The sequence below is a fragment of the Pelodiscus sinensis genome, chromosome 2 (assembly GCF_049634645.1).
Source record: "Pelodiscus sinensis isolate JC-2024 chromosome 2, ASM4963464v1, whole genome shotgun sequence".
Taxonomy (NCBI): Eukaryota; Metazoa; Chordata; order Testudines; family Trionychidae; genus Pelodiscus; species Pelodiscus sinensis.
In genome coordinates this window covers 221031783-221051226 of record NC_134712.1, presented here as the reverse complement: position 1 = coordinate 221051226, position 19444 = coordinate 221031783, and the positions used below count along the sequence as shown (strand labels likewise).

The 19444-nt window shown below is 39.7% G+C and overlaps 1 protein-coding gene across 3 annotated transcripts in view; it reads right to left on the bottom strand.

The window, feature by feature from the left end:
* PLXDC2 (plexin domain containing 2) overlaps window positions 1-19444 on the bottom strand; it is a 412966-nt gene that overhangs the window by 226173 nt on the left and 167349 nt on the right. For all 3 annotated transcript variants that reach the window (XM_075922487.1, XM_075922486.1, XM_075922488.1), the window contains exon 2: window positions 14422-14633. In XM_075922487.1, coding sequence (XP_075778602.1) covers window positions 14422-14633 — 212 coding nt within the window. The remainder of the gene's footprint in view (window positions 1-14421; window positions 14634-19444) is intronic.

The window sequence follows — 19444 nt, the reverse complement described above, 5'->3', positions numbered from 1 at the left end:
GCTGAACATGCCAGTTCCAGCTTTGCTTCATGGAATTGCAAGTTGCCTGTGCAGTATCGCCGGATCTTTCTGGGAATCTCTGCATTTCTGACACATTCCACATCTGCTGAGCATTTATTCAATGTCACTATTCATGTGTGTCCAGAATATAGCTTCTCTTGCTCTCCTTTTTGATGTGGTCATTCCTGGGTAGCCTGCATATATTTAATCCAATATATTACTTCAGATCACTGTGGGAACCATAGTCTATGATACTTTCGAGAACATTCCTGAGATCATTGACAGCTCACATTTACAATGAGAGTATGCAATTGAGAAATACGGATATTTTCCTCCTTTACTTATCACTTGCTTCACTCCCTGAAGTATTTCCTCTAATTTGACCCATATGCCTGGAGAGACAGTACATGACATTTAACATATTCTCATGTATGTTTACTGACTGTTCCAGATCATCAGGTCGTGTAATGTCAGATGGAGAAGATGTTCTTGAGAATGTGCCATTACTAAGTAGTATCCAGGTTGGACAAGAAAGATTATCCCTTTGGCTTTGTATAGAGTACGCAAATTAAGCACTGATTAGCGTTTTGTCATGCTTCATTTGCATAACCTATCTAAGCTATTTTTGTGCAAGGAGTTTTTGCACAAAAACAAGCAGTGTGGACATTTCCTTTTGGCTCAAAAGATCCTTTTTTGGCGCAAGATCCTTATGCCTCAAAGAAGTCTAGCAGATTAGTAAGGCATGATTTCCCTTTACAGAAACTATGTTGACTTTCTCCAACAAATTATATTCATCCATGTGTCTGCCAATTTTATTCTTTACTATAGTTTCAACTAATTTGCCCAGTACTGACTTTAGATTTACAGATCTGTAATTGCCAGGATCACTTCTAGAGACCTTTATAAATATTGGCATGACCTTAGCTATCTTGCTATCATTAGGTACGGAAGCTGATTTAAAGGATAGGTTACAAACCACAGTTAATAGTTCTACAATTTGCCATTTGAGTTATTTCAGAACTCTTGGGTGAATGCCATTTGGTCCCAATGACTTGTTACTGTTAAGTTTATAAATTCATTCCAAAACCTCCTCTAATGACACCTCAATATGGGACAATTCCTCAGTTTTGTCACCTAAAAGGCATGGCTCAGGTTTGGGGAATCTCCCTAACATCCTCAGCCATGAAGACTGAAGCAAAGAATTCATATAGCTTCTCCACTATGACTTTATCTTTTAGTGCACTTTTAGCATCTCGATCATCCAAGGGCCCCACTGGTTGTTTAGCTGGCTTCCTGCTTCTGATGTACTTAAATAACATTTTACTATTACTCTGAGATTTTGGCTAGCTGTTCTTCAAACTCCTTTTTGGCTTTTCTTATTATATTTTTACACTTAATTTGACAAAGTTTATGGTCCTTTCTATTTTCCTCACTAGGATTTGACTTCCACTTTTTAAAAGATGTCTTTTTATCTGTCACTGCTTCTTTGGTTGTTAAACCATGGTGGCACTTTTTTGGTTCTCTTACTGTGTTTTTTAATTTGGGGTATACATTTAAGTTGGGCCTCTATTATGGTGTCTTTGAAAAGTTTCCATGCAAGCTTGCAGAGATTTTACTTTTGTCACTATACCTTCTAATTTCTGTTTAACTATCTTCCTCATTTTTGTGTAATTCTCCTTTCTGAAATTAAATGCTGAGGTGTCTTTCCTACCACAGGGATGTTAAATTTTATTACATTATGGTCACTATTTCCAAGCGGTCCAATTATATTTACTTCTTGAACCATATCCTGCATTCCACTTAGGACTAAATCAAGAATAGCCTCTCCCCTTGTGGGTTCCAGAACCAGTTGCTCCAAGAAGCAGTCATTTAAGATATCAATAAATTTTATCTCTGCATCCTGTCCTCAGGAAACGTGTACCCAGTGAATATGGGGATAGTTGAAAATACCCCACTATTATCAAGTTTTTTTAAATTTGATAGCCTCTCTAAACCCCCTTAGCATTTCATAGTCACTATCATGGTCCTGATCAGGAAGTCGATAATATATCCCTAATGCTATATTCTTATTATTGGAGCCAGGAATTACTATCCACAGAGATTCTATGGAACATTTTGGCTCATTTACTTCATTAGATTCTACATTTTCTTTCATGTATAGTGCCACTCCCCGACCAGCACGACCTGTTCTGTCCTTCTGATATATTTTGTACCCTGGTATGACTGTGTCCCATTGATTGTCTTCATTCCACCAAGTTTCTGTGATGCCTATTATATCAATATCCTCCTTTAAAACTAGGCACTCTAGTTCACCCATTTTACTATTTGGACTTCTAGCATTTGTGTCTAAGTACTTTAATAATTTGTCACTATTTAGCTGTCTGCCATTTCCTGATGTGTTTGACTCTTTTTCATTTGATTGTGTCTCATCTGATCTGACCCATACTTCCATTCTCTCCTCCTGACTAGAACTTAGAGCATCTCTATTAATAGAACCTCCCCTAATAGATGTCTCTGTCCAATCCACGTACTTCTCCGCACCTGTCAGATTTCCCTCAGCCCTTAGTTTAAAAACTACTCTACAACCTTTTTAATGTTAAGTGCTAGAAGTCTAGTTGCATTTTGGTTTAGGTGGAGCCCATCCTTCCTGTACAGACTCCCCCTATCCCAAAAGTTTCCTCAGTTCCTTATAAATCTAAACCCCTCTTCTCTACACCATCGTCTCATCTATGTACTGAGACTCTGAAGCTCTGCCTGACTACCTGGCCCTGCGCGTAGAACTAAAAGCATTTCAGAGAATGCTACCATAGAGGTCCTGGATTTCAATCTCTTTCCTAGCAGCCTAAATTTGGCCTCCAGAACCTCTCTCATACCCTTCCCTATGTCATTAGTACCTACATGTACTACGACCACTGGCTCCTTTCCAGTACTACACATAAGACTATCTGGATGTCTCGAGAGATCCGCAACCTTTGCCCCTAGCAGGCAAGTCATGTCACCATATGGTTCTCCTGGTCATCACAAACCCTGCTATTTATGTTTCTAATGATCAAATCCCCATCGAATTTTATGTCTTTAAATCATAATTTGAAGATTTCAGTAATTCGGCCAGATATTATGAGTCTATTACAGGAATGAGTGGGTAGATTTCTGTGGTCTGCGATGTGCAGGAGGTCAGACTAGATTATCACAAGGAGGCCTTCTAACCTTAAAGGCTATGAGTCTATTTTCAAAAGTTCTTGCAATGTCCTAGGTGTTGCTTCTCCAACTTTCCTTTCCTGTATTGCAATCAGTGCTTTGCAATGAGTTCCTACTTTGCAGCTAAGACCATAGAGAAAATTGTGAAATCTTGTACATCCATACATGAAATCTAGTATCTTTTAAATATGTAAATCTCATTTATATGGCTGTTTCAGCCCCAGATGAATGCAAGACTAGCAACCAATCAGTTCCATGACACTTTAATAGTACTGCTCCCAGTCTCTAGAGGCATCAGTAGAGAGTTTGATGTCTTTTAGTGAGTAAAATAATTGAAGCACCAGAGATGATGTCAGAATGTGCTTTAAATCACTGAACTCTTTTGTGCTCTGGGATTCATGCCCATTCAGTGGCCTAGTGGAGATGTCTTAGGTGAGTTGTTTCAGCTATACAGTTAGGTATGAACTTGATATAATTCAACATGCTTTGGAATGTTCAGTATTGCCCGAATCTTTGATTCATCAGGCAAGATTCACGTTCTGAGGTCACTCTCTCTCCTACATATGTTATTTCTCTTACATGATAATGTAAATATCTCACCTCTCGTGAGAGGTAATTTAAATTATGCCACCTCTCATGAGAGGAATAATCTGGCCTAATTCCAGTCAGAATAATTGATGTGTTATTTTCCACATTAAGAAAGGTATTACACACATTTTATTTTTATTTTAATTTTTAAAATAACATCCACATAACCCACAAAATAGAACTTGCTTCCAGACAACCAGGCATCTCTCTGCTCTCATTAGCTTTCAGAACCCTGCAACCCTATGTGAAAGTAACTGACTGGATTTGCCAGTTACACCCAACATCTATACATAACGGTAGCAACTATTTCACATAATCTCTAGAATGGCTAGAGAGTGATACATTTCTGTGGCAGGGGAGTGAATCTTACATGCATAGTCTTGTCACAAAGTGGATTCTCCCGTCTCAATATACATACAAAAAAAGAAACCAAAACATGTACAAGAAACCTTCTACTTATTACTTTGTGTGGGGCACAACAAATGGTTCATCAAACGAATACATACACTCTTCCCTTCTCTCAGATATAACAACTGTTCAACATTTTAAAATAAAAGTACTGCTTTCTTGAGTTCCAGGATAGCAACATCCATACCCTTCCAGCCTGCCACTGACTGCTTCCGTCTCCTTTTTTACTCAGAATTTGGGATTGACAGGTTATGAAAATCATCTGCATTTTCTCTACACTGTTAGCCCTATGCTATCTGTAGAGTCAACAGAGAAACAGGAAAGATGTCCATTAGATCTGCAGCCCAGCTATCCAGAGACTGCTTCGAATAGCCTTACAACAGTTCAAGACTACTACTACTACTAGTAGTTCTTTCCAGTTGATGAGTGATTTAGTTAGGACAGAATGGGGAACTCTGCCTTCACAAGTACCAATGTTGTACTAACATCTTCAATTGTCAATATAATGTTTTGATGATTTATTAGGGCTTATAGTGGAAACTGCAAAGCAATCAGTTATAGTAATATGTACTGTTGGCATTAAGATTGATGAAGGCTGGAGCATGGATTAGATATAGCACTAGCTTTTTACTGGTGAGGATGAAATCTAATCTGAGGTTTTCAGAGAAAAGTTTGTTATATTCAACCTGTTCATCAGTAGTCCATATCAAATCAATGCTGTTTAATTTAGCCCATGGCAATATGAACACTGCACTGTAAGTGGAAAAATTATAATTTCTGGTGTAGGCCTACACTGTGATGCCAGCGACCCTTTTCATTAGACTAAAATAAAAGAGTGTGAAAAGCACAAAACCGACTTTCAGAATTTCAAGATTACTTCTCAGAACTTTGGGGAGCTGTCTTACTCCTTAGAAATTTTTTCTTCATTTAAAAGTTGCTAAAGTTATGTACTTTTATAATAGAAATCGAAATGGATACTTTTTTGATTCATTAGCACACAAAAATCGAGATAGGAAAACTAAAGAGAAAACACTATGGCTATGTCTAGACTATGCTCTATTTTCGAAAGAGGATAGGCAAATTACATGTCCAGACTACTTTCACTTTCGAAAGATCCGCTTTTGAAAGTGAGATCGGTATAGTGGCCTTTTGTAAAAGTTGCCTTTTGTCGACAAAACTATACCGATCTCACTTTTGAAAGCAGATCTTTCTAAAGTGAAAGTAGTATGGACGCGATTTTTTCAGAAAAAAACTTTTTCGAACAAATCACTCTTCCTTTAAAAATGAGATTTACGCGGGTTTTTTTCGAAAAAAAGGTTTTTTTCCTAAAAAAACTGCATACAGACTACTTTTGAAAGTGAGATGGGAAGAAGATATGCAAATTCCCGGGGAATTTACATATCCTCTTTCGAAAATAGAAAGTAGTTTAGATGTACCTTAAGGGGTGAAAGATATAATCAGAGAAACAGGGGATATCCAAGGACATGTTTGTGGAAACATTTCCTTATCTGATATTATAGTGATATTCTAAGAAACATTCCCTGAGAGTCACAATAGTAAGACACGATATGTAACCTAGACACTTAATAAAGCACTTATTAGCTAACCAGGCACTCAAACGCACTCAGTAAGCATAATATCAGGTACTGTAAAAGCATTCAGAAAACTCTATATAGTTACTCTTTTCCAGGGGCCCTCTGAAGACTCAACAGTTACTCTGACAAGATGAATATCCTTCTTTCTAAAGAGTCTGCTCTGCCATTGGGTGTGTCTAGACTACAGGGTTTTGTGTATGCCATTGGGTGTGTCTAGACTACAGGGTTTTGTCAACAAAAGTGGCCTTTTGTCGACAAAACTATATCTGCGTTTACACTACCGCCGTATTCTGTTGACACTAAGTCGACAGAACACAGCAGTTTTGTCAACGGCAATAAACCTCATTTTATGAGGAATAATGCCTTTTTTTTAAAGTACTCTTTCGAAAAAAGGCGCTATTGCATGCAAACTGCTTTTTCGAAAGAGAGCATCTATACTCCCTTTCGAAAAAGCGGCTTGCTTTTTCGACAGAACTGGTTGTAATCTAGATGCTCTTTTTCAACAGAGGCTTTTTCGACAGTATCTGTCATGCAGTTTAGATGTAGCCACTTTGTCTAATTCCAACAGACTGTCCTAGTACATAGTAGGTTAGGGATTGTATGTGTACATAAGTGGTTTAAAGATGCGTTGGGTCCACCTCAATCAGGTCAGCCAATCAGGACGGGTATATTTAAAGTAGATTATCATAATATAGAAACACCCATAACTTTAAATATTCTTTAGAAGATATTCATAAAATTGACTATTTCTGACTGGATTTTATATGATGTTTTGGCTTTTCCATGTAATTTGTAATGTTATGCTGTCTTTATCAAATTTCTGATTTTTGTATCACTCCACTTTTAAAAATGTATTTACTTTTTTTTTTAACCTCAGAAAAGACAGAGTGCCAGAGATTAATTTTTACATTTACAGGAGTTCTATTTTCAATTTCAAGGTAACAATTTGAGATATGAAACAAGAATCTAGGGAAAAACAAAAGGCTATGAAGAAGTCATTTTGCACACTGAATTTTAAAATGCAAAAAGTTCCAGGAAAAAATGTTATTTGATTTTGCAGGCTTTTTTGCTCTTTGGAACCACTAATCACATAAGGCTACGTCTACACTGGCCCCTTTTCCGGAAGGGGCATGTTAATTTCAGCTATCGTAATAGGGAAATCCGCGGGGGATTTAAATATCCCCCGCGGCATTTAAATAAAAATGTCCGCCGCTTTTTTCCGGCTTTTAGAAAAGCCGGAAAAGAGCGTCTACACTGGCCCCGATTCTCCGGAAAAAGCACCCTTTTCCGGAGGATCTTATTCCTACTTCAAAGCCTAGTTCGAACTACCTAGTTCGTGCCCCGTGTAGCCTCGCTGCACGGGGTTCAAACGAGCGGGGTTTTAAAAATGGCGGCTCCCCGCTTATGCAAATGAAGCCCGGGAAATTCAAATCCCGGGCTTCATTTGCAAGTGCGGTATGCCTACATTACCCTCCTAGTTCGGAGGGTAGTGTAGACATACCCAGAGTTATTGCTGAAGGCTCTCTGCAACTCAAGCACATAGTGCTGTCCTTGTCACAGTCAGTTCACATTCTGAAGGTGTGAGTGGTTCTGTGTTTTCTTTTTTGCAACAATAAGAGTAAACATTTGCTGCTTTTAAAAGTGAAAGATAAGATTATGATGTAATCACGTGACTTCAGCAGCAGGTGCTCTAGCCCAGTATTCCTCAAAGTAGTACTCAAAACTGCTTTGGGAAACCTGCTAACTGTCCGCTCCGGTGTATTTGTTTACCAGCTCCGTGGCCGTTTACAGCCAAGGGAAGCTGTGGGAATCAGTGTTTCTCAAAGTGGACCGTGAAACCACTTTGAGAAACATTGCTCTAGGTCACTGGTTCTCAAAGTGTGGTCCATGGACATAGTGGTCTGTGGCCGCCCCCCAGGTGGTCCATGGCTAAAGTGCAGCCTCCCCTTCCCCCCACAAGGTGGGGAGTCGTACTGCCTCCCTGCTGCCTAGAGGAGGAGGGGAGGGCAGAGCTCTGCCCCCCGTACCCACCCGACTGGAGGAACAACAGCAAGGCTTACCCGACTGCTGCCATTGGCCAGTGCTACCTGGGCAGAGGTCTTGGCGGCACCCAGAAGTGAAGCAGCAGTGGGAACTTCTAGCCCCACTGCAGCCTGGTATCCAGCCCCACCCATGGGGAACCTTTTCCTTTTACATGGGCGATCGGCATCCATATCCCCATGCTACACCGTGGCATCTGCCTGTGGGCCCGCTGCCTCCAGGTACTGCCCAGGTGAGATGCTGCACTGGCTCCTGGAGAAGCCCTGGAAGTAGCAGGGCCGGCACCATCACGCTGTAGAAACATCCAGATAAGCCCAGAGGCCTTTCCCCGTGGGACCTGCCCATCCTGCCTTCAGATCAGTGGTTCCTGTCTGGCCAGGCTGAAGGGAGCAAGAGTCAGGGAAGGTGCAGAGTGTGGCCAGGAGGGAGAGTGCAGGAGCAAGGGTGGAGGTAGGTGTCTGGCCAATGGGGAGGTGCAGGAGCAAAGGAAGGTGCAGAAGAGGGCTTGGGGTACGATGCATTTCCGAGGCAGGGAGGGTTGCTCTGTAGGACAGCCACGCAGAGTGGGGCTAATCCAGAGGCCATGGGAAGGGGCTGTCTCTCCCCCTCCTTTACTCCTCACCAAAGAGCTGGTTTAAACCGAGAAACACTTCTGTATTGAATTGTGCCCTGTGCACCCCACCCCCGGCTTAGGTTTTTGAGGTGGTACAAAGTATCTGAAATCTCAGGGTTTCCTGTGCTGACACGGTACCATTTGGATTTCAATAAACACAAAGCCAGTGCAGAGGACAACAGAGGATCTCCTCCCCACACCAGTGCTGAAACAGGGAGCAATTCTAAACATTTGATTTTCTGTTTAAAAACAACAGCCTGTAGGATTGTGATAATTCTGGTAGCAATATATATAGGAGCAGTTCCTGCTACTGGTAGAGCAGTCTTACAAGGGGGCAGCTCTCTGCAAACCACTGACCAATGGGAGCAATGGGGTGTGAAGCCAGATAAGCATCCCCCTCATGCCCAGACCCCCACACTCCAATCCCCCTCACTCATCTCTTACCCCGCCAAGACCCTGCACCCCCAGCTTGCTCCTGCACCCTCCCTCCTGGCCACACACTGCACCCTTCCTTGCTCTTACTCCCTCCAACCTCGCTAGCCTACTCTCAGCCTGCTTCTGCACCCTACTTCCCATCCAGACCTCTCACCCTCACCCCCTCCTGCACCCCACCTTCTGCCCAGACTCTGCACCTCCCATCCCTATCACACTTGCTGGCAGCCCCATCCCACATACTGAACTCCTCATTTTTGTCCCCACCCCAGAGCCTAAGGGGGGGGTGTCCACAAAATCCACTAACTTCAGAACCCCAAAACAGTAAATGTGACCTATGGGAAGCCCTGAACCTGAGTCCTCCCTGTCCCTTCCTCTTGCCCTGTGGGGCTGGAGCAGCAGAGGAGTGAGGTGTCTCAGTTGGAGGCCACAACAGTGAGTGCTGGGAGGTTGCAGAGGAGATTTTTTTGCTTCTGATTTGTGTGGTCCCCAACTGATTTTTCTCTTGGCTAGTGACCCCCCAACCCAAAAAGATCTATACTTCTGCAATATATAAAGAAAACATTGAAACCTTTTTTGTTGGACATAAATTAATATTTTACTTTTATTTAAAATGAAGTTTGATGAACTAACATGAGAAAGTAAAAATGCTTAATCCTTTTAATAATTTAGATTAAACTATTCTCCCTAACTGCTGCACTACCAAAATAGCTAGGGCATAATTATATAATTAATGGTGAGTTTCCATTAGCAACTGGTGGTCCACGGAAAGATTTACATTGAGCCAGATGGCCCACAGGCAAAAAAGTCTAAGAACCACTACTCAAGGCCAATACCAGCTATGTTTTAACCTGGCCCTACCAAAGCTGAAGCTGTTGGTTCAGCCCTGTCATGGAAAAGAAAATGCAACAGAATCATCCCCCACCACTTGGAGACTTTCAATCTACAAAACCAACAAAATTAACCCTTCTTGACTAATGATAAACTGTGGGGCAGTCTAAAGCTCTTCGCTGTCCTCTCATGAAAACCTATACATGAAAAGATATTATTATAACATTTAAAATCTTAGGAAACAATCAACGGAACTGTACTCACTTATACCCCAGGCTGCATTTTTTTCCCATCAGAAAGTCAGATTTGATACTATACTTAGGAAATCGAATGTATGGCTTTTTACAAAATAAGTCACATACCTGGCTTTCTATCTCCTTGTTGTTTTTTTGCTTATTTCTTTTACAGTTGGTTTGAGACAAAGCTCATCATGGTAAGGAAAGTGGTAGGGAGTGACTATACATAATGAGTAGACTGAATATCAAAGCATCTTTGATATGTACAATACAAGAATTTAAAATAATTTAGACAACTTCTAAAATACCTTGTGAATGGGGGGGCAGGAAGGATAGCTCAGTGGTTTGAGCATTGGCCTGTTTAAACCCAGGGTTGTGAGTTCAATCCTTGCAGAGGCCATTTAGGGATTTGGGGCAAAAATCAGGGATGGTACTTGGTCCTGCTGTGAAGGCAGGGGACTGGACTCAATGACCTTTCAAGGTCCCTTCCAGTTCTAGGAGATAGGCAATCTTTATTTTATTATTATTATTATAATCTTGCAATGCTTTATTTTCATTAGATAAAAATTAGAGAATTATTTTGTGGATTTTCTTCAACAAAAACTATAACAAAGAGAAAAGAAGATTACTAAAAATCAATATGCCATACTAGCATGGCTGATCATTTCCAAAGATACGGGAGAGGAATTTGCTACTTACAGACAGATTATACTGTGAATATTTGTTATACACTGCTCCACTTCTATGAAGCTTTGCACCAAGGATTTTGTGTGTTATGAGAATTTATAATGGAATCCAATACAGTTAAGAGACACAATTCAGTGACTTAATTCTACAGTGAAGACTTTCGAAAAGGAGCACTATGAAGGGGTACTGCATCTGAATTTATTGAAGCTTGTTAGTACACAGTCAGTGCACTATGCTCGCATCAATCTGCACTATGCTCTCATCAATCTAAGGTTATTTAGGGAAGATGCACATAGGAAATATCACTATTACTCACATTTGTTTGCAAGTATTCTCTTTTAACACACACACTACCACATATTAATGTCACTCCTGCAATTACAGAGTTCACATTATAAAATCTTAGAACAGCGGCAGAACAGAGAAGCAAGCAACACTGCATTACCCCCTAGAGATAAGCCATGAAAAGTTCAGCTACTTGAATATTTTTGTAGCTACATGTCTCACTTTATCGACTAAATAATCAGAAGCAATGTCTATAGCGTGCTTGACTGACTAGTTACATATGTGCCCAGATGGGAGTACAGGAGGCAATCAACAACTCATAAATCAACATACAGGTCAAGAGTATCATTTACCAGCCAGTAACTTCCATGTTATTGCAAATAGGAGCTGCAATTAGCACTGCGCAAACTGCAATATTGAAAAAACAAAAACAATTTTCCCTTGCTTCTCAGTCAGAGAAGCCTTATCATTTTTGACTGAAACACCACTGTCTCCACAGAAGGCTTTGTATTCCTTGTTGTTCTTTATCCAAAATAAATATTTAATAATAATAAATAATAAAAAAGTAAAATAGTTGTGCCACAAAAACTGATATTTGCTTTATTCATTCAAGAATAAGTTCTCCTAGAATTACAGTATAAATGGGTCTGTTGTTCTGGAAGCAAAATACAAAGAATAGAAATGTATAGAATTCAGATTAAACAATTACTTATTCCAAGAGGTATTCTGCTTCAAGAATATAGAGTACTTTTCATTATTTAAACAAAAAGCAAGTAAATATTGTTTTAAAAACATCAAATCAATCAGCACTGAAACCTTTACCTACTGTCTATCTGCAAACACAAAATCTAACCAGAAAGTGGATATCCAAATTGCAACTGAAAAATAGATCAACTCCAAAAATCCCTGATGATGCCACAGCACTTTTGGTGGCCAAGCTCTGTGACTTTACCCTCACCTTCAAACCAGTGGCACCGCTATGGGCACACACGGTCCGACAATATGCCAACATTTTTATGGCTGACCTGGAACAACGCTTCCTCAGCTCTCATCCACTAGTGCCCCTCCTCTACTTATGCTACATTGATGACATCTTCATCATCTGGACCACAAGGAAGGAGGCTCTGGAAGAATTCCACCATGATTTCAACAGTTTCCAACACACCATCAACCTCAGCCTGAACCAGTCTATATAAGAGATCCGCTTCCTGGACACTACAGTGCAAATAAGTGATGGTCACATAAACACCACCCTATACCGAAAACCTACTGACCGCCATGCTTACCTATATGCCTCCAGCTTCCATCCCGGACACACCACACAATCTGTTGTCTACAGCCAAGCACTAAGGTACAACCTCATTTGCTCCAACCCCTCAGACACAGACAAACACCTACAAGATCTTCACAAAGCATTCTTAAAATGACAATACCCACCTGAGGAAGTGAGGAAACACACTGACAGAGCTAGACATGTACTCAGGAGCCTCCTGCTGCAAAACAGGCCCAACAAAGAAAATAGCAGAACACCATTGTAGCAGAACACCTACAATCCCCAGCTAAAACCTCTCCAACGCATCATCAGTGATCTACAACCCATCCTGGACAATGAGCCCTCACTCCCACAGACCTTGGGAGGAAGGCTAGACCTCGCCTACAGACAGCCTGCCAACCTGAAGCAAATTCTCATCAGCAACCATATACTACACCACAGTAACTCTAACTCAGGAACCAATCCCCGCAACAAACCTCGATGCCAACTCTGCCCACATATCTACACCAGACACACAATCACAGGACCTAACCATATCAGCCACACCACCACGGGCTCATTCACCTGCACATCTACCAATGTACTGTATACCATCATGTGCCAGCAGTGCCCCTCTGCCATATATATTGGCCAAACTGGACAGTCCCTATGTAAGAGAATAAATGAACACAAATCAGATATTAGGAATGGTAACAGACAAAAACCTGTAGGAGAACACTTCAATGTCTCTGGACACACACAGTAGAAGATTCAAAAGTAGCCATCCTGCAACAAAAAGCCTTCAAAAATAGACTTCAAAGAGAAACTGCAGAACTAACAATTCATTTGCAAATTTGTCACTATCAATTTAGGATTAAGCAAAGACTGCGAGGGCATCTCTAAACTACTTTTTTTCCGAAAGAGGATATGCAAATTCTGTGGGAATTTGTATATCGCCTTCTGATCTCACTTTCGAAAGACGATCTTTCGAAAGTGAAAGTAGTCTGGATGCAGTTTTTTTTTAAAAAAAAACCCTTTTTTTAAAAAAAAAGTGTAAACCCCATTTTTTAAGGAAGAGTGGCTTTTTTTTTTAAAGGGGGGGGGGAGGGCAATTTCCTGAAAAAAAAATGAATCCAGATTACTTTCACTTTCGAAAGATTCTCTTTCAATTCCGTGGGAATTTGCATATCCTCTTTCGAAAATTCTGTGTGATCTAGACATAGCTTCAATGACTAGCCAACTACAAAAGCAGTTTCTCCTTTCTTGGTGTTCACACCTCCACATGAGCTGCTAGAAGTGGGCCACATCCTCTCTGACTGAATTGACCTTGTTATCTCTGGCCTTCCTCTTGATTGGTACTGTTCTTTTCATGTGCCTGTTTATTTATACCTGTCTCTGGAATTTGCAACTACATGCATCTGACAAAGTAGGTCTTTGCCCACAAAAGCTTATGCTCCAATAAATCTGTTAGTCTGAATCTGCATAAACAACTAGAAGTCTTGTGGCACCTTATAGACTAACACAGCTGCCTCTCTGATAAAAATACTCAAGTTACTTCTCACCAACTAAACAGAAGAAGAGCCTCAAAATACTTAGGACAAATTCTGTTCTCAATTATACAGTTGTGAACTAGAAATAACTCCACTGATGTCAACAGAGTTTACAAAGGGTGAATGAGAAGAAAATCTGGCTCTTCAGAATCTTGAGCAATTAATAAACTTTAAATCGTTTCACTTCTAAGGATCCATAGTTTACTGAGGGCAATGGGGAAATTTTCTATTGACTTCAGTGCTCTATGAATCAAGGCCTATATAGTACAACAGGACCCTGCTATAACAGTAATACAAATAATAAATAATAAATAATTGTAAGTTGCTCCTCTTTCCTTTTCAAGTCTTCCAGCAAGAACTTCTAATGATGCCATAAAGCTTTCCTTGAGTTGTACAGCAAGGAGACAGGCAGCTTCCATCTTTAAACATCCAGTACAGTGGGGGAAATAAAAATCTTTCCCCATGAGGGGGATCCCTTCTCAAACTCTCCAAGCCAAGTAACTGGAGAAAAGAAACTGGAGTTCACATGGTAACATGTTAAATAAAGTATTAGGCAATTAAGGTGGCCCCAGTTATCAAACTTTAAATGCATTGAACTAATTTTTTAGCTTTTAAAAACATTTGTAGGGTTCTGGGACTTTGATGCATGCCACTGTTCACAGTATAGTTCAGAAATTAAATAAAGTTCACGTGGAATGATCTCTACCTCAATCTGCGTGGTGTTGTCATGTCCCTCGTCAAGTAGTAGGTCTGTAAAGCCCCCAGGCTCTGAGGAGTCCTGCCCCATGCTGGCTCTGTTAGTATCAACTGATTTGAGAGACTCTGAATGCCTTTTCCACCTGTGACTGTACAGGTGTGAATCCATTTGTACATTTTCCTCCACTCGAGGGAAGCTCCGAACAACTTCATAAAATACACCTGTACGACAAAAAACAAAAAACAAAACAATAATGTAGGGGACAGATGGTTATTGATTAGTTGGGATCCAAGTAGCTATCACAGCCAATCTCTTTGTTTTATTGAACATAAAAGATAAATAATAGTGTGAATAATTACAAAGTCTGATTATTTCTTACAGAAAAGTCTTATAAAATTAAATAAAAGTTGATAATCTTTCCATAGGCACTTTAAAGCATCCTGTTTAATTTAATACAATGCTATATATCAGATATAAAGTCTATAAACTGGTTTTTTTAAATGTACAGTAAGAATATCATTTTATTAAATTTAAAAGATTTGAGCAATTTTTGTTAATGCCTGCTAAATTTCTACAGAGCACTATTGCTGTTTTCCCTCCTGTCTATTTCATGCCTTTAGAAAACCCCTTCTATCACAAAAAGATTGACAATCTCCATGCTGAAGATTCTACTTCCATCTACTGAAGCAACTCTTCTCCCTAAACAAAACCAAACAAAAAAAATCTGAAACGAACAAAACAAAACACTCAGTCAAAACATATCTCTCGGCAGAGTTTTACCTCCAAAAGGGAATAAGAACTGGACATTCATGTCCACTAAGGCCTTCATTATTGCTGTTGATTTCATGTGGAAGACATTCAGATGCTATGGTGATGGATGTCAATTTAAAAACATTATGATACAAATTAAATAATGAAGATATTCCTATAAGATCTGTTTCAGTATAGAAAAAAACATTGCTTGCTGTGTGATGACTACTGATGAATGCTAATGGGTGTGAAATATATGGATATCAACAATGTCTTTAGCACAAGTATGTAATCTCATGGGATATGTTTTATCTCCCTCTTGTGGGCATTACAGGTACACTTATTTTATGAGCAAAACCACCACAAACAATAACTCTTGAACTCAACCTAACAGACAATAACAATGCATTTTTAATTTACAATAACTGATTTAATTTATATAACAATTAGGGCTATCAAGTGTTTAAAATAGTTATGATTAATTGCATGGATAAAAACATTAATTGTGATTAATTCTGAGATTAACTGTGCTGTTACTAATAGAATAACATTTATTTAAATATTTTGGATATTTTCTATATTTTCTAATATATTGAATTCAACTACAACACATTTCAACTACAACACAAAGTGTACAGTGCTCATTTTATATTTATTTTGATTAAAATATTTGCACAGTAAAAAACATATAGTATTTTTCAATTCATCTAGTACAAGTACAGTAGTTCAATCTCTTCAACATAAAAGCTGGACTTAAAATGTATAATTATAGACAAAAACCTAAATTCAAAATTTAAAAATGCAAAACTTTAGAGCCTCCAAGTCCACTTAGTCCTACTTCTTGTTCAGCCAGTTGCACTGAAAACAAGTTTGTTTACATTTGCAGGAGATAAGGCAGATATTGTTTACAGTATCATCTGAAGGTGAGAACAGGCATTTGCATGGCATTATTGTAACTGGCGTTTAAGGTGTTTTAGATATGCTCAAGATTCATTTGTTCCTACATGCTTCAACCACTATTGTGGAGGACTTGTATCCATACAAAGGACAGGTTCTACCAAAAAATTATCTAAAGCAGTGTGAACCAGTGATGTTCACTTTCTTCATCTGAGTCAGATGCCACTAGCAGAAGTTTGATTTTCTTTGTTGGTGGTTTAGATTATTTAGGTTCTGTATCCACACTGGAGTGTTGTTCTCTTATGACTTCTGAAAGCATACTCTACACCTAGTCCCTCAGATTCTGGAAGGTAATTCAGAGTCTCAAACCTTGGGTTGAGTGTGGTAATTATCCTTAGAAATTTCACAATTTGTACCTTCTGCACATTTCTGAAGTGAAAGTTGTTCACTTTGAGAACACACGTGCTGAGTCATCAGCCGAGACTGCTACAACATGAAATATATGGCAGCACTGAGTAAAATAGAACTGGAGACATACATTTCTTTTCCCAGGGAGTTCAGTGACATAATTAATTAACACATTTTTTAAAAACAAGCATTAGCATAGAAACATGTCCTCTGAATAGTGGCTGAAACATGAAGTGACATATGAATGTTTAGTATATCTGGCATGTAAACACCTTTGAATACTGGCTGTAAAAGTGTCATGCAAATATGGCTGTTCTCTCTTTCTGGTGAAATTATAAATAAGAAATGGCACCATTGTGTCCTGTAAATGTAAACAAACTTCTTTTTCTTTGTGACTGGTTAAACAAGGAGTAGGATGGACTTGTAGGCACTAAAGTTTTCCATTGGTTTATTTTTGCATGCATTCATGAAACAAAAAATAATAATATACATTTTCAAGGTGCACTTTTACAGTAAAAAAAATACACTACAGTATGTATATGAGGCAAACTGCAAAATACTATCTGGTTAGTGCAAATATTTGTTATAAAAATAATATAAAGTGAGCACTGTACAGTAGTTTTTTCAAATACAACAAAAAATACAATATGAAAACATAGAAAAATATCCATAAATATTTAATGTCAATTGCTATTCTATTGTTTAATTTTTTTGTTGTTAATCATATGAACTAACTTTGATTAATCGACAATCTTAATATCAATAGTTATCATTTATATTTTCCTATAAAGCTTTAAAGGCCTTTACTAAAATCGATGTGAAATAGGTAAATAATATAATCCCCATTTTCTGTATGGAAGAACTGAGAAATAATTTTTACATTTTATTAAAATATATCCTAACATTGCTGTAAAATTGTATGGGACTTTCGAAACATCAATTAAGGCACAGTCCATGCCCACAGAGAAGCTGAATTGGAACTCAGGAGTTTCTGATTCCCAATCACATGCTTAATCTATTAGACATCGTTACCCTCATGTTAACATTACAAAGAAACAAAATATGTGCCCAATGCTTCAACCTTTCCTTATGAATAATGATGACTCATGCAATAAGGCCTTGCAGAACTGGACCCAACATTTGGGGTGCAACTACACAGCAGGGCTTAACTCAAAATAAGCTATGCAAACTGAGCTACATCAATTGCATAGCTTATTTCAAAATAGCTTATTCTGAAATTGGGAGTGTCTACACAGCATTTATTTCAAAATAGAGCACTCTTCCTCCAGCTTCCCTTACTCCTCATACAATGAATGTTACAAGAGTCAGAGTAAGAAGTCCTTCAGCCAGGGCCGGCCCACAACATTTCGGCATCTGAGGCGAGAAGATCAAATGACGCCCCCATGCCACCTTTTCTCCTGCCTGCCTGTTATGTCTCTTGTGCCCTCCTACCTCCAGCACAAAACTCCACCATCTCTGTGCATCTAGAGCAGAGAGAATACATATGCACCAGCAGCAGACACAATATTCTACACTCTGGGTCCTAGTAGCATCCCCTCCTCTCCTCCCCCCCCCCCCCCCACAGTTTGGCACCTGAGGCGGCCACCTCAGTTCACCTCATGGTAAGGCCAGCCCTGCCTCCAGCTTGACAATATTTCAACATTATTTATATGTCAACATTATTTAGAAATAACTGCCTGCTGTGTAGACGTGGACTAAGTTGTTTTGAAATAACACTAGTTATTTCAACATAATGTTGCTATGTAGACATACCCTTGGATTGGTTAAATAATATTTATAATCACATGACATTACATAGTTCATCTGGTGCAATATGAAGCGTTTTCTTTATCACATTCCTCTGAAATGTCTGAAATGGTGATAGGATTCATGAGGCTCAAGAAGCAGGATAAAGGAGAAGGGGAATTACAGTCTCATATACTTGGGTCATATTTTGCCTCTCCACACCACCAGAAGCAATGTTTCAGTACTCTGCATTGCAATACTGGAGATCAGGTATGACTCTTATCACCAGTTCTGTCCCCCATAGAACATGAAGGTAACAGTACTGAGAGCACAGTGTAACTGGCCTACCAGGAAGACAAAAGGTCTCTGAATCCTCAGTAGTGCCCTTCCAGCTGATTTAAGAGGCAGGATCCAAAGGGGACATTAAGAGAAGAGTTACAGTAGAGAAAAGAGTGGGGGAAAAATTCATGCTGCTGAAAAATAAATTATCAGTCAAATTGTTTCCATTGCTCTTTTCCCTTGCAGAGACTGAGTCAAGCAAAATGGCATTTCCAAAGTCCTGACAGGTAACAGGTACATCTTCCTGCTGACACTTTAAAGAAAATACACTGATAACTAGCATTTGAAAGATTAAGGGAGCAATAAGGAATCCCTGCTCTTTGGCACGTAAGGAAGTTGGGGGGTGGGAATGGTACCAGCCATCACACCTGGCAGACCAGAGTCAGCTGCAACACTGACAAATGTTAGGACAGACTTCAGGTTGCTGTACAGTCTATTTTGGGACCCTAGCCAATAAGGTACTGCACTTCTCCTCCAAACTGTTTGATCACTCTAAACTACCTGGAAATTAATGTGAGCAGAAGGTGGTTAATCCCTGAAAGAATCTGGCCTTTAATGGCCATTCTTAAAGCAGAGTAAGTTCTCACAGGCCGTAGTCATCTCCAGAAACCTGCTAATCCAGGTGCAGGTAAAATATGGCTCCCACAGGCCAGATCTGGCAGTTTGGCAGGCCACATCTAGTCTGCAGGAGCCTCATCCAAAATCCCTGCCAGCACCACCTCTGGCACACCAGCCCTTCCCTTTCCTTCACCCTCTGCCTCCCTCATGCACCCCTACCCCAGGGCACAAATCCCCAGACTCTGCAGCCCAATCTCCTGCACGTCCACCTGCACCTCTACCCCAGGTCACAAACCTGTCCCTGAACTTGCACCTCAATCCACTATCCCCAGTC